Source organism: Leucoraja erinacea, chromosome 1 (assembly GCF_028641065.1).
Source record: "Leucoraja erinacea ecotype New England chromosome 1, Leri_hhj_1, whole genome shotgun sequence".
In the NCBI taxonomy this organism is placed as follows: domain Eukaryota; kingdom Metazoa; phylum Chordata; class Chondrichthyes; order Rajiformes; family Rajidae; genus Leucoraja; species Leucoraja erinaceus.
Window position 1 is genome coordinate 75,749,158 of NC_073377.1, and position 14,023 is coordinate 75,763,180.

At 42.2% G+C, this 14,023-nt stretch overlaps 1 protein-coding gene across 1 annotated transcript in view; it reads left to right on the plus strand.

Moving 5' to 3' along the window:
* Window positions 1-14,023, plus strand: part of arap2 (ArfGAP with RhoGAP domain, ankyrin repeat and PH domain 2) — a 349,086-nt gene that overhangs the window by 148,591 nt on the left and 186,472 nt on the right. Inside the window, 1 exon segment of the mRNA XM_055637821.1 lies at window positions 11,695-11,815. Within this exon segment, the coding sequence (XP_055493796.1) occupies window positions 11,695-11,815 (121 nt within the window).

The window sequence follows — 14,023 nt, forward strand, 5'->3', positions numbered from 1 at the left end:
TCGGATAGCAATAGTGTTTTTTTTTTTTTTAGAATGCTTACAAACTGTATATCAAAATCTAGGAAGGTCTAAGACCAGGTAAGTCCATCTTGCTGGGCTTGTTCAAAAGCAGAAACTGTGGTTCATTCTGCATTTCCCCTTGTTGATTTGCTTCCCAATTTCTGATGTCATGAGCCCCAATCACCTGCAGACAACCAATCATGAGCATAACCAGACCATTCACTTGCTCAATCCAGTTCCACCATTTAATCAGATCATAGTGCTTTGTAACTTTGTCAGTGCCCTCTATGTGGTTTTTCATGCATAACTTTCATTTAGTTATGCATGAGGTGTTGCATTTTGGGAAGTCAAACCAGAGCAGTATCTTCACAGGGAGAGTGTTGTAGAGCAGAAGGATCTGGGAGCGCAGGTACATAGTTCCCTGAAAATGGCATCTTGGGTAGATAGGGTTGTGAAGAAGGCTTTTGTTGCATTGGGCTTCATCAGTCAGGGAATTGAGTAGCAGAGTTGGGACATTATGTAACAGTTGTATAAGGCGTTGGTGAGGCTGTACCTGTAGTATTCTATTCAGTTTCGGTCATTCCGCCAAAGGCAAGATTCCATGAAGAAGGAAAGAGTGTGGAGAAGATTTACAAGCGCACTGCCAGGATTCAAGGGCCTAAGCTACAGCGAGAAATTTGGCAGGCTGGGACTTTATTCCTTGGAGAGCAAGAGCCTGTGAACTTGTAGAGATGTATAAAATCTTGAAGGGAATAGAAAGGGCGAATGCACCAAGTTCCCCCCCATGGTGGGGGAGTCAAGAAGCAGAGGACATAGGTTTAAGGTGAGAGGAGAAAGATTTAATAGGAATCCGTGGGGCAACCTTTTCACACCAAGGATGGTGGGCATATGGAACCAGGTGGCAGAGAAGGTAGTTGAGATAAGTGCAATAATATTTAAAAGACACTTGGACATGTACATGGATCAGAAAGGTTTAAAGGCATATTTGCCAAACATGGGCAAATGGGACTAGCTTAGATTGTGCATCTCGGTTGGCATGGATGAGTTGGGGCCTGTTTCAATGCTGTTTGACTCTATCACTCTAACTTTCTTTGGTACTCTCAAAATCCTATAAACATTTTAAGCAGCCTTCCCACCTATCATACTGTCCTCACAGCTGTCCATTGGTCCGTCTGTTCCTTCATTCCCTTTATATTTTACCGTTTAGTTCATTTAGCCTGGTGTATTTTATACACTTCTGTACAAAAGTTCTTGGATCAGAAGTGGGCCATTCAGCCCATCAAGTCTACTCTACAATTCCATCATGGCAGATCTATCTTTCCCTCTCAACCCCATTCTCCTTTCTTCACCCCATAACCCCTGACACCCTTACTAATCAAGAAACCGTCAATCTCCGCCTTAATGTTTATCATATGTTTACCCCCATCATTCTTGGGTTCATTTTCGTCATTTCATTCACATTTCATTGTCAATGTCTGTAACTTTCCTCATTGTTTATCTAGTTTCAGAGTTGCACATGATCTGAAAAGTTTGCTTTTATACCCTCTGTGCCCAATAACATTTGTTAAAATGATCAGTGGCCTGTCAAGAATGCCCCTACTTGTAAACCCAATGTTTGCCATTACTTTTTGCCATTTTAAGGTGAACACATTTGGGATTTATATCATGCCTGACTCTTTTTAATCCTGCAGTTTTTAATTTAACTGTTAAGTCAAGCATTTGATTCTCTGCTTATTGATGAGTATATAACACATCAGTTATGCAAACCATTCCTATAACTTGATCAAAGAACTGTTGTAATTAACTAAATATGAGTTGTCTTTTAAAAAAGTACATGCTGAGAATAATCTATTTTGCCATCCTTCCCATATGTCCAAATATTATTCTACCAGTATCCCAATCTCAATATTAGGTTGACTGGCAGAGGGCTGGGTATATCCCCCTCTCCTTGCAGTGTGACGGCAATATGCCATATCCAAAGATGATGAAAGGTTGTTACTAGACTTCACTTTCTTTTATTTCCTTCAGTAATCTATGACACGTACCATCTGTCCTAGGTGATTTTTCCATTTTTATAGTGCATGCTCTCTTTTGTCACTTTTACAATAGACAATAGACACATAAAAAAGCTGGAGAAACTCAGCGGGTGCAGCAGCATCTATGGAGCGAAGGAAATAGGCAATGTTTCGGGCCAAAACCCTTCTTCAGACAATAGGTGCAGGCCATTCGGCCCTTCGAGCCAGCACCGCCATTCAATGTGATCATGACTGATCATCCCCAATCAGTACCCCGTTCCTGCCTTTCTCCCCATATCCCCTGACTACGCTATTTTTCAGAGCCCTATCTAGCTCTCTCTTTTAGTATTATTGGATTCAGAACTTTACAATTTTCATGAGCTTGTTTCTTTGTCACATTTTTACCTCAGATGTTTTAATTATCCAAGAAGCTTTAACATTGGATCAGCTTTGTTTCGCTCCTGGGGCTGTTGCAGTGCCTGACCGACGGGTGAGAGTGGCATCAGTTGCTGGTGCCCCAGCCTTCAAATTTGTGCACAGCACTCATTGTATGAATAAAAAATCTCCTTGGTTCCTGAACATACCACCTGGTGTTTAGCTTTTGCCACTGTGGCAAAGAGCCTCCCTTCACACCCTCTCCCTCAACGGTCCTTCCCTACATTCACAGCACAAACCTCAACCTCAGAACAAAAAATAATTCAGTCGGAATGTGATGAGATTAAGTATCGGAAATATTAGTGGGCGCTTGGGATTGTTCCATGTGGTGGCATAGCCTCAATGGGTAGCAACAGTTCTTAAATGTATCTGATTGTCAACTAAGTAAAATAAAGTATCTGAAGCATTGATGGGCACTTTGCTTTTCTCTGCAGGGCTAATGACTGCATTCAGATGGATGGGGTCACTGTTGGTATAAACTCCCTCCCTGGTGTGAAACAGTTATGTGTGAGAATTACATGTTGAACCTCTCTCCAGCACACCACTACTGTTCTGCTGGACACAATGTCGCATCTTGTGACAGTCCACTGGCATGTCACCCATCTTCAGTTTGTTTGCCACACACACACACACACACACACACACACACACACACACACACACACACACACACACACACACACACACACACACACACACACACACACACACACACACACACACACACACACACACACACACACACACACACACACACACACACACACACACCTCTGCTATTCAACTAATTGTTATCAGAGAATAATGAATTAGCAGTGCAGATTCTAAACATCATTGCAACAAAATTAATGTCACGTCGAGCTATTTAAGTGAACGCATACTTCATGCTCCAAGCCCTGTTTTCAGATACAATCGAGTTTCTTGATCATTGCATTTGATCAGTTGAATTGATATTTCTCTTTGAGCCTATTCTCACACCTCATCGATTTGGTCCTGGAACAATGAATGCTTTTCCAGTCTTGTCAACAATTATATCCCATGATTAATCTCCAATTAGTACTGGTGGTGGGATCCAGTATGAAAGATTTTTGCAATGAGCTTTATTTCTCCAGTCATATGGCATCATTTTCTTCTTTCTGAGGCAACAGAGGAGCTCTTTCATGAAAAATACTCTTGTACTTGCATTACATTTCCAGTAGATGTCTGCATAGACCAGGAAATAAATAAATAGTCAGTTTATTCATGATACTGCAACATGATGCTTTTTCAGGCTGAATTTTAGAAACTGAAAAGGCATTTGTGAAGTGCTTTCATATTGTTTTTTAGTGATTTTGTTTTTGGATCTCTTGATAAACCCTGCTCAATGTACCCAGAGTTGTGAACCAAAAGAACTCAATTAATGGAAATGGATGAAATATAAACCAGCTTCCGTTTTTAAATGTTTTAAATAAAGTGGTTCGAAAGGGTAATGATGTTTATATTATTCATGATTTGGGATATTAAAATAATGAATATTAAAGATGGGAGGGGGACTTGATGAATTCACTACTTTATCTGTTCAAATGTCTGATGGGTAGCAGAGTAATTGGTGAGTGTGGGAGATGCCTTCGAGCTGATCTTTTATCTTGATGCTCGGATGTTCCATCTACAGTGGTTAATGGAAGAAAATGAGCAAAATAAAGCATATTGATTTTTTTTAAAATTCTCCTGTATGTATTGAGTGGTTCATTCATAACTAAATGGTTAACAAAAGCTGAACCGTAAAAGCAGGGCTGCCAACATTGGGTGAGAGTTGAGAGTGAGAAATTGTGAGGGAGCGTACAGGAGAAACAAAACTACTTTGACTTCCCCCTCGATCATCACATGGGCCGAGAGTTTGATAGCCCTGCTTTAAATCAATGCCCTTTAGTTCTTGAATCACATATCCTGGGAAAATGACTATGCATTCACCTTATATATTCCCCTCGTGGTTTATACTCACCTCTAAAACAATTTTTGCTTTATTTTGAACTTCCAGCACCTGCAGATTTCTGAGCGTGAGAATTTTGTGAAATGCGTGGCTCTCACGCTCAATGCGTGAGAGTTGGCAGCCTTGATAAAAGGCTGTATTGAAAATACGAGGTCCTGTGAGTAACATGTTGGGCAATAGTTTATTCTGCTGGTATTTCAGCTTGATATTCTGTCATGCCTTTTGATATCTTTGAACAATGGGATGCTTTTCACTGGCTTAAAGCCTCTACTTTAAGACAGCAGAAAGGTCCATCTGTACTGTGATGTTACTTAGTAAAGAATTTAAGAGGCCAGCAATGAATCCAATCTTATATGAGATGTAAGGTACACAAAATTGCTGGAGAAACTCAGCGGGTGCAGCAGCATCTATGGAGCGAAGGAAATAGGCGACGTTTCGGGCCGAAACCCTTCTTCAGACTGATGGGGGGTGGGGGGGGAGGAGAAGGAAGGAAAAACTGAGGAGGAGGAGCCCGAGGGCGGGGGGATGGGAGGAGATAGCTCGAGGGTTAAGGAAGGGGAGGAGACAGCAAGGGCTAGCAAAATTGGGAGAATTCAACGTTCATGCCATCAGGACGCAAGCTGCCCAGGCGGAATATGAGGTGCTGTTCCTCCAATTTCCAGTGTTGCTCACTCTGGCAATGGAGGAGACCCAGGACAGGGAGGTCAGATTGAGAATGGGAGGGGGAGTTGAAGTGCTGAGCCACCGGGAGTTCAGGTAGGTTATTGCGGACTGAGCGGAGGTGTTCGGCGAAACGATCGCCCAACCGCAGCCTAGTCTCCCCGATGTAAATCAGCTGACATCTAGAGCAGCGGATGCAGTAGATGAGGTTGGAGGAGATACAGGTGAACCTTTGTCGCACCTGGAACGACTGCTTGGGACCTTGAATGGAGTCGAGGGGGGAGGTGAAGGGACAGGTGTTGCATTTCTTGCGGTTGCAACGGAAAGTGCCTGGGGAGGGGGTGGTACGGGAGGGAAGGGAAGAATTGACAAGGGAGTTGCGGAGGGAGCGGTCTTTGCGGAAGGCAGACATGGGGGGAGATGGGAAGATGTGGCGAGTGGTGGGGTCACGTTGGAGGTGGCGGAAATGGCGGAGGGTTATGTGTTGTATCTGCCGGCTGGTGGGGTGAAAGGTGAGAACCAGGGGGACTCTGCCCTTGTTGCGAGTGTGGGGATGGGGAGAGAGAGCAGTGTTGCGGGGTATGGATGAGTCCTTGGTGCGAGCCTCATCTATGGTGGCGGAGGGGAATCCCCGTTCCCTGAAGAACGAGGACATTTCCGATGCCCTGGTATGGAATGTCTCATCCTGGGAACAGATGCGGCGTAGGCAGAGGAATTGTGAGTAGAGGATGGAGTCTTTTCAGGGGGCAGGGTGGGAAGATGTGTAGTCCAGATATCATGTGAGTCAGTTGGTTTGTAGTGTATGTCGGTCAGAAGTCTGTCCCCTGCGATGGAGATGGTGAGGTCAAGGAATGGTAGGGGCGTGTCGGAAATGGTCCAGGTGTATTGGAGTGCCGGATGGAAGTTGGTGGTGAAGTGGATGAAGTCAGTTGTGTGTAGGTGCAGGAGGTGGCCCCAAAGCAGTCGACAATGTAACGGAGGTAGAGGTCGGGGATGGGGCCCTGGTACGTATTGAACAAGGATTGTTCAACGTACCCGACAAAGAGGCAGGCGTAGCTGGGGCCCATGCGTGTGCCCATAGCTATGCCTTGTGTTTGGAGGAAATGGGCGGAGTCAAATGTAAAGTTGTTGAGGGTGAGGCCCAACTCCGCTAGGCGGAGGAGAGTGTCAGTGGCTGGGTATAGGTTGCTCCTCTGGTCGAGGAAGAACCGGAGGGCTTTGAGGCCATCCTGGTGGGGGATGGAGGTGTAGAGTGACTGGACATCCATGGTGAAGATGAGGGGGTGGGGGCCTAGAGAGTGGAATGCGTGGAGGCGGCGGAGAGTGTCTGAGGTGTCTAGAACATAGGTGGGAAGGGATTTGACCAAGGGGGATAGTATGGAGTCAAGGTATGTTGAGATGAGTTTGGTGGGGCACGAACAGGCAGAGACAATGGGTCTGCCGGGAGAGCCGGGATTGTGGATTTTGGGAAGAAGGTAAAAACGGGCCGTGCGGGGCTGGGGAACGATGAGGTTGGAAGCTTGGTCTGGCAGGGCGTGGGAATTGATGAAGTCGGTGATGGTGCTAGATATGGTGGCCTGGTGTTCGTCAGACCCATGGTCCAAGGGTAAGTAGGAGGAGGTGTCCGGGAGTTGGCGCGTGGCCTCAGCTTTGTAGAGATCGGCGCGCCAGACTACCACAGCACCTCCCTTGTCGGCTGGTTTGATGACCCAATCTGGGTTTTTGCGGAGTGATTCAATGGCAGTGCATTCAGAGGAGGAGAGATTGGAGTGAGACAGGGGAGTGGAGAAGCTGAGGCGGTTGACGTCGCGGCAGCAGTTCTTGATAAAGAGTTCCAGACCCGGGACTTTACAAGGGGGGTTCCATGAGGAGGGGGTGCGTTGGAGACGCATGAGATGAGATATGATATATGAGATGTATATGCAGCAACTTTAGTTATATGTATTTTGATATAATTAGAACTGGATAAACTCCGAGTGGAAAAAAATTGTTTACTCCAATCTACCAAAAATTAATCCAAACTGAATGTTAATCTGTTTTAGTTTCACAATCTTCTATTTTATTTTTCAAAATTGTCAAGTAGAATTCCTAGTTTCAAATTGCCTCTACATGAAGGAACTTGCTTGGAACCACATTATAATTCCAACAGTGAGCTACAGCTAATTTTGGCAACGTGAGACCTGGAGAGCCTTTTGTATACAAGCATGCATACACACTCTCTTAGGCTGCTTTGAAACCGGTCTGATTAATTAATAATTGTAGCTGCATCACAGGACTTGCAATACCATCAGGCTATATAAATATGTTGTGTTGAAGTAAGATTGAGAGACATATTGTTTTTGTTTAAAGAATAATGTTTCATTGAATCAGTAACTGTGCTGTTTGTTTGTAATAAGATGTGTTAATGTAAGATACTGCACAATGCAAAGGAAACTAATGTGTAAGAGAATGCACAATTTAATTGTAAGATAGATTATTAAAGGAGAAAGGTTTTTAAATAAAAAATCTAATTTTATCCCTCCCCCAAATATAGCTGCTAAATCAGGGGACAAAAAAATGCCATTAAATTGTTTCTTTGAAGGAAAACAATTGTGACATATTGTACCTAATTCAGTTTTAACTAGCTAAAACAAAATTATAATGTGTATTTTGCTGGTTGGGTTTGGGGTGGTGGTGAGTTGAGACAGTATTGATTAAATATTGATTATGAACAAAAAATGAAAACAGAGGATTCTATTTAAATTAGAAAGCCTTTATCATATATTTATTGGGTAGCGAGAACCTGTGCTATTACTGTTAGGGTAAAAAAAAATTGACTTTTTGCAACAGTATTAAAGTTAGCATTTTAGCCATTACGTTGTTTGCAATATACTTTTAAGAGTTGTACGTTATCCCACTTTAGCGTCCTACACAATAGGGAAAATGTACAGAAGCCAATTAACCTTCAAACCTGTGCATCTTTGGGATGTGGGAGGAAATGGGAAGGCACAGAGGAAACCCACACAGTCACAGGGAGAGCATGCATACTCTACGCAGATACCACCCGAGGTCAGGATCGAACCTGTGTCTCTGGCACTGAGGCAGCAGTTCTACTGCTGTGCACAGTGCCACCCAAACATAGATAACCTCATATTTTTCCATATAATATTTTCCATATATTTCCATTTTTACTTGCATCACAGAAGAAAGCTAGTTGGCCCAATTTGCTTGTTCGTAGAGCAATCTCATTATCCCATTAATTTTCCTTATAAACTATTCTCCCCACATATTTATCAATTTTACTCCCCACTTACACTTGGGGTAATTTCCTTTGGCTAATTATCCTACCTCTCCACATGAAACCCGAGCACCCAGAGAAAATTCACAGGAAAACTTTTCATGCAGTAATAATATTCTATCTGTTCTCTCACTCGTATATATATATTGAAATCCTTGGGTATCTTCTTGAATCACAACCCCATGATTTCATATCATCAGCAAACTTAGAAAAATGACCATTGGGCGCCTTGGGCAAACCATGGTGCCCAATTAAATTAAAGGACATTCTTTTAGGAAGGAGATGAGGAGAAATTTATTTAGTCAGAGGGTGGTAATTCTGTGCCACAGAAGGCTGTGGAGCCCAAGTCAGTGGATATTTTTAAGGCAGAGATAGATAAATTCTTGATTAGAACATTTGTCAGAGGTTATGGGGAGAAGGCAGTAGAATGGGGTTAGGAGTGAGAGATAGATCAGCCATGATTGAATGGCAGAGTAGAGTTGATGAGCCGAATAGTCAAATTCTACTCCTATCACATGACCTTATGACTACGGTGCAAACTTTGACCTTGTCAATACCCACTAGTCTCAGCCTGCTGACCCCAAAACACCCCATTTGTTTGCACTTTTTGCTTTCCATCTGATAACAGTCTCAGTCCATGCCACTGCCTCATTCCCAACTCCGTATGCTCTGATCTTGTTGACTAAACCCCTACGCGCACCTTATTGAAAACCTTCTGAAAATCCAAATATACCATCTGCACAGGTTCCTGCTGAGCTATTGTCCTTGTCACAACTTCGCAAAGATTCAACAGATTGGTTGAATGTGAGTTTCTTTTCATAAATCCATGCTAACTTTGCTCCATCCTGTTTTTCTTCATGCTGTTCTATTATAAATCATTTTTATGGATTCCAGTGTTTTCTCCGCAACTGACAATTAGCTTAACAGCCCACTCTTTCCATCCAGCTGTGCTATTGAGTACTATTGACCCAAGCATTTTCCTGAATTTTCTATATTGACTGTAATGTTCAATCTTTTATTTTTCTGATTCCTTCTCTCCTGCATTACTGAATCATCATGATCTTTTGAGAGCTTTCTTCCCTATTGATTTATACACTGTTTGACCAGTAACAAACATAATGTTAATTGGGATTTTCAAAGAAGACAAGGTAGGTATTGTCAGATTCATAAGAATGGCGAGTCTTTCAGTCAAATAGAGAAAATTAAACCTATTTATAATACGAAAGATGTCTATTTCATTTTCAAACATTTATCGATACCATTTCCTAATTTGGAGTGATGGAGCTTTCGCTAAACTTGTTAACTTTCATGTGTCTTGCATTGAGTGCAGCTACTTGCAGTATAGCTGCTGCTGCAGGCGCAGACGATGGCTGCCACGGTGTACTGCTCCTTGCTATGTGTTTGTTCATTTGTGTCATCTGTGAAACCCCTACAAAGATTACTTTCTCGAGAGAGGTAATAATAATAATAATAATAAATTTTATTTTCGGGCGCCTTTCAAAGTCTCAAGGATACCTTACAAAAATTAACAGAAGAGAAAAAAACATATAGTAATAAGGACATCACCAATACACAAATTAAAGACAGAAATCGCTCCAAAGACAAAAAAATCAAAAAACACAATGTGAAGCGAGAGCAGCGGCAGCTAAAGCGCACCAGCGTCCACTCTCCCTTCCGACAGCCATCTTGGACATAGACTAACATGTTAACTTACACACACAAAAAAATCATCCCCCCCACAGTGGATACCACTGTGGGGGAAGGCACAATGTCCAGTCCCCATCCCCAGTTCACCCAAAGTCAGGCCTATTGAGGCCACCGCTATTGCCTCTACGGAGGCCTGATGTTCCAGGCCGTTCTGGCCGGGTGGTGTTGCCCCGGCGTCAGGAGTGTCCTCACAGCGGCTGGGCCACCTGGAACGGCCGCTTCCTAGCTGCTCATTAACATCGGACATACGGTACCTCCAAACATCGTTCAGGGTTTCTCTCACTCGCTGGATTATTTGGACATACTCGGTGGTGGGGCTGTGGCTGCATTCCAGGTCTTGAGACGGAGGAGGCCCCGAGGGGAGTGCTCTGGGGCACTCACCCGACTCCGGCAATGAGGATCACGCACACCGCTCCCGAGCATATTCCTGGCAAACGTACGTTCTCTCAATAACAAAGTGGACGAACTGCAACTCCTGCGCTGGGCAAACAAGGACTTCTCTCAAGCCGCTGCCCTTTGCTTCACTGAGACCTGGCTGTCGAGTTTGTCCTCACCTTCTCCATCATTGTCTGGTTTGGCTCAGCCACCAAACACGACATCCGGAGGCTGCAGCGAATTGTCCCATCAGCTGAGAAGGTTATTGGCTACAACCTTCCCTCCATTGATGAACTGTACACTGCAAGGGCCAGGAAGCGAGCGGGTAAGATCATCTCTGACCCCTCTCACCCTGGCCACAAACTCTTTGAATCACTTCCCTCTGGAAGCGGACTCCTGACTGTCAAAACTGCCACAGCCAGACATAAAAACAGCTTTATTCCACGAGTAGTAGCTCTACTCAATAGCCAAAAATCTGCAGCCTCCTTTTGCTCTGGTATTTTACTTAATTCACATGTTTAATCAATAATGTTTTATTATTAATGTTTAATGTGCCGCTCCAATTAATGCTAATTATATATTTAAAATCAAATATTGTACCGATCTTGTTGTGGCAGCATTTTTATCATAAATTGTTGTTTCAAGTGTAATATATCAAATGTTTAAGATTATCAACATGATTAATTGAAGTGTTTTAAAAATTGAATTGTAATATTCACTGCAAAAGAAAAACATGTATGGTTTGTGAATGATGATGGCAGAAAGTGGAGGATAAAAAAAATCCCTCTAAAATCAGTGACTGCTTATCTAACCTTTATTGGGATAACAATATTATTATATTATAGGTCAGCAAGTAAGATGATGCAGGCATTATTTCATCAAATGTAATCGGATCCAGCAAATTGTCTAATCAGCAGGACTTTATGGTGTGGAGTTTAAATCAAATTTGAAAATAATAGTTTTAACTAAGTTTTCAAAGGGATAAAAAGAGCTCTGTTTTTAAATCAAATATTGAGGAATTAAAATTAAAAATAAATGTTACCTTGAATTTTACTTTATTAACCAATTTTGATTGTCTGATTACTATGAGGGCTTTACAAAATGTCAAACCAATACAGTTGAAGTTGGATTCAGACATTTATTATGGTGATAATCAGGGATGCTCGTCAGTGACTTGAAACATAAATGTTTGCCATGAGTCCTGTTGAAATGGATTAATATTTTTCTTCCCTCTTTTTTTCTTTCCACCATCAAAGGAAATGTACTCAAAGGGAATAATTCCACTGTCCTCAATAAAATCGGCACATCGATTGGGAGACAACAAATTTGAGGTGGTTTCCTCCAACAGGACTTTTACTTTCAGGGTTGAAAAAGAAGGTAAGAAGACACATACGCCAAAGTGATGTTAAGTTCATGCGTAGGAAGTAACTGCAAATGCTAGTTTACACCGAAGATAGACACAAAATACTGGAGTAACTCAGGCAGCATCTCTGGAGAGGAGGAATGGGTGACTTTTTGTGTCGTCTATTTGATTTCTGTTGGCACTATACACTACAACTTGTGTGTTATGCACCTTGCTATTGATTTGTAATATTCAAGAACTTCCCCATCCTGACACCATCCTCCCTTTACCTATCCACCAGTAATACATTTATCCAGTAACCAACTGCTCTATTTTGAGTCATAAACAATTCACTGATCAGTTGATTCAATTTAATTTTGCTCTGCCTTCTACTTCCTTTCCTATGGTATTATTTTGGAGAGTATTAGTTAACATCACTGACCTGATTTTGTGGAGCAATATGTCAAAATTCTTGCAAGGAGCTACAATGCTCAACTCGCTACAATTAAGTTAATCCTAGGATTCATCAGAATTTGAAACTAAACATCTATGTATTCATGTGTAAACCACAAAGTGCTGGAGTAACTCAGCAGGTCAAGCAACATCTGTGGAGGGAATGGAAAGGCAATGTTTCGGTTCAGGACTGTTCATCAGTCTAACAGTCTGAAGAAGGGTCCCGCCCAGAAACATTACCCATCCATTCCCTCCACAGATGCTGCCTGACCTGAAGTGTTACTCCAGTACTTTGTGTTTTGCTCACGATTCCAGCATCTTCAGTTCCTGTGATCCCATGTTTTCATGTGGCTTAGATAACATGTTGTAGTTTCAAGCAATACCCTGAAACTGACTATGTACTGTATGTATGATAGCACAAGTTTGGTAGTACAGGATATAACATGTATATCCACATATTTGCATCATGGTATCAGCTCAGGCCAAATTATTCTATGGTCCCATGGTCACCTTGTTTGTTAAATAGCTGTATATGTTATATTATAATGTCACAGTTTAGCATGGACTTCATTCCGTGAATAACTATATCATGAGTTCTTGAACTCACTTGAACAATATGCTGCCTAACAGCACTATTAATTGAATGTTAGCTTCAACGCCACATGTGGCACTTGTATCCATGGTTTCCCCACCACTATTTATCCACTCTTAAGCAAAAGAATGTGAAATTGAGCTGAAGCACAGATTTATTTCAGCAGTTTACAACCACCCAGTGGACAAACATATGTTAAAACTAGTATATATGTATTTTTTTAGCATAAAAATGTCACTGGTAGTGGCACTTCATTGTATTGTACTGTGGACTGGGAGAATGGAGTGGGAAATAGAATTCCTGTTAATGGCTGTGCTTTATTGGCCGGGCACAGATCGGATAACTATCACTTCTCAATATGCATGCCATTAAAATCAATGAGCAATTGTCTTAGAAATCAATTCAGTTTCTCTTTGTGGATGAAGCAAGATTGTTAATAAATGTGCATGCAGCAAGCAGAGGCTTAATTGGAATTAAAGAGAAGTACCACTTTTAAAGGTGGATGCTTTATATATACAGTCTTAATCCAGCTAGATTTTAGTTTGATGTGATTTTATGTTGCTCTCTTGCTTCTGTCGATTCACGTCCACTCTGATACTTGAGTGTGTAATCTAGGCTGCTGAGGTGGCGTGGAATGCTGGTGATGATGTTAAAAAAGCAAGACTTTCGAACTCTCCTCTCATAAGGTGTAGGAAGGAACTGCAGATGCTGGTTTAAACCAAAGATAGGCACAAAAAGCTGAAGTAACTCAGTGGGACAGGCAGCATCTCTGGAGAGAAGGAATGGATGATATTTCTGGTTGAGAAGAAGGGTCTGGACCCAAAACGTCATCCATTCCTTCTCCCCAGAGATGCTGACTGTACCACTGACTTATTCCAGCTTTTTGTGTATATCCCCTCTCATAATATTCAGCAAGGAGGATGATGGCATATAGAAACAAGGAGCAGCAAATTTATTTAAGATAAATACAGTTTGCCAAAAAAGACACAAAGTGCTGGAACAACTTGGCGGGTCAGGCAGCATCCCTGGAAAACATGGATAAGTGACATTTCGGATGACAGTATATATTTTGGTCCAAGTTTCATTAACAGAAATAGTGTCTGGATTTTCACTGTTGCATATTTCTCAGTTCCTTCCAAGATACGAAGGCCATGGAGAGCCTCTGGGATAATACAATTAGGTGAAGTAGCTCAGAGAT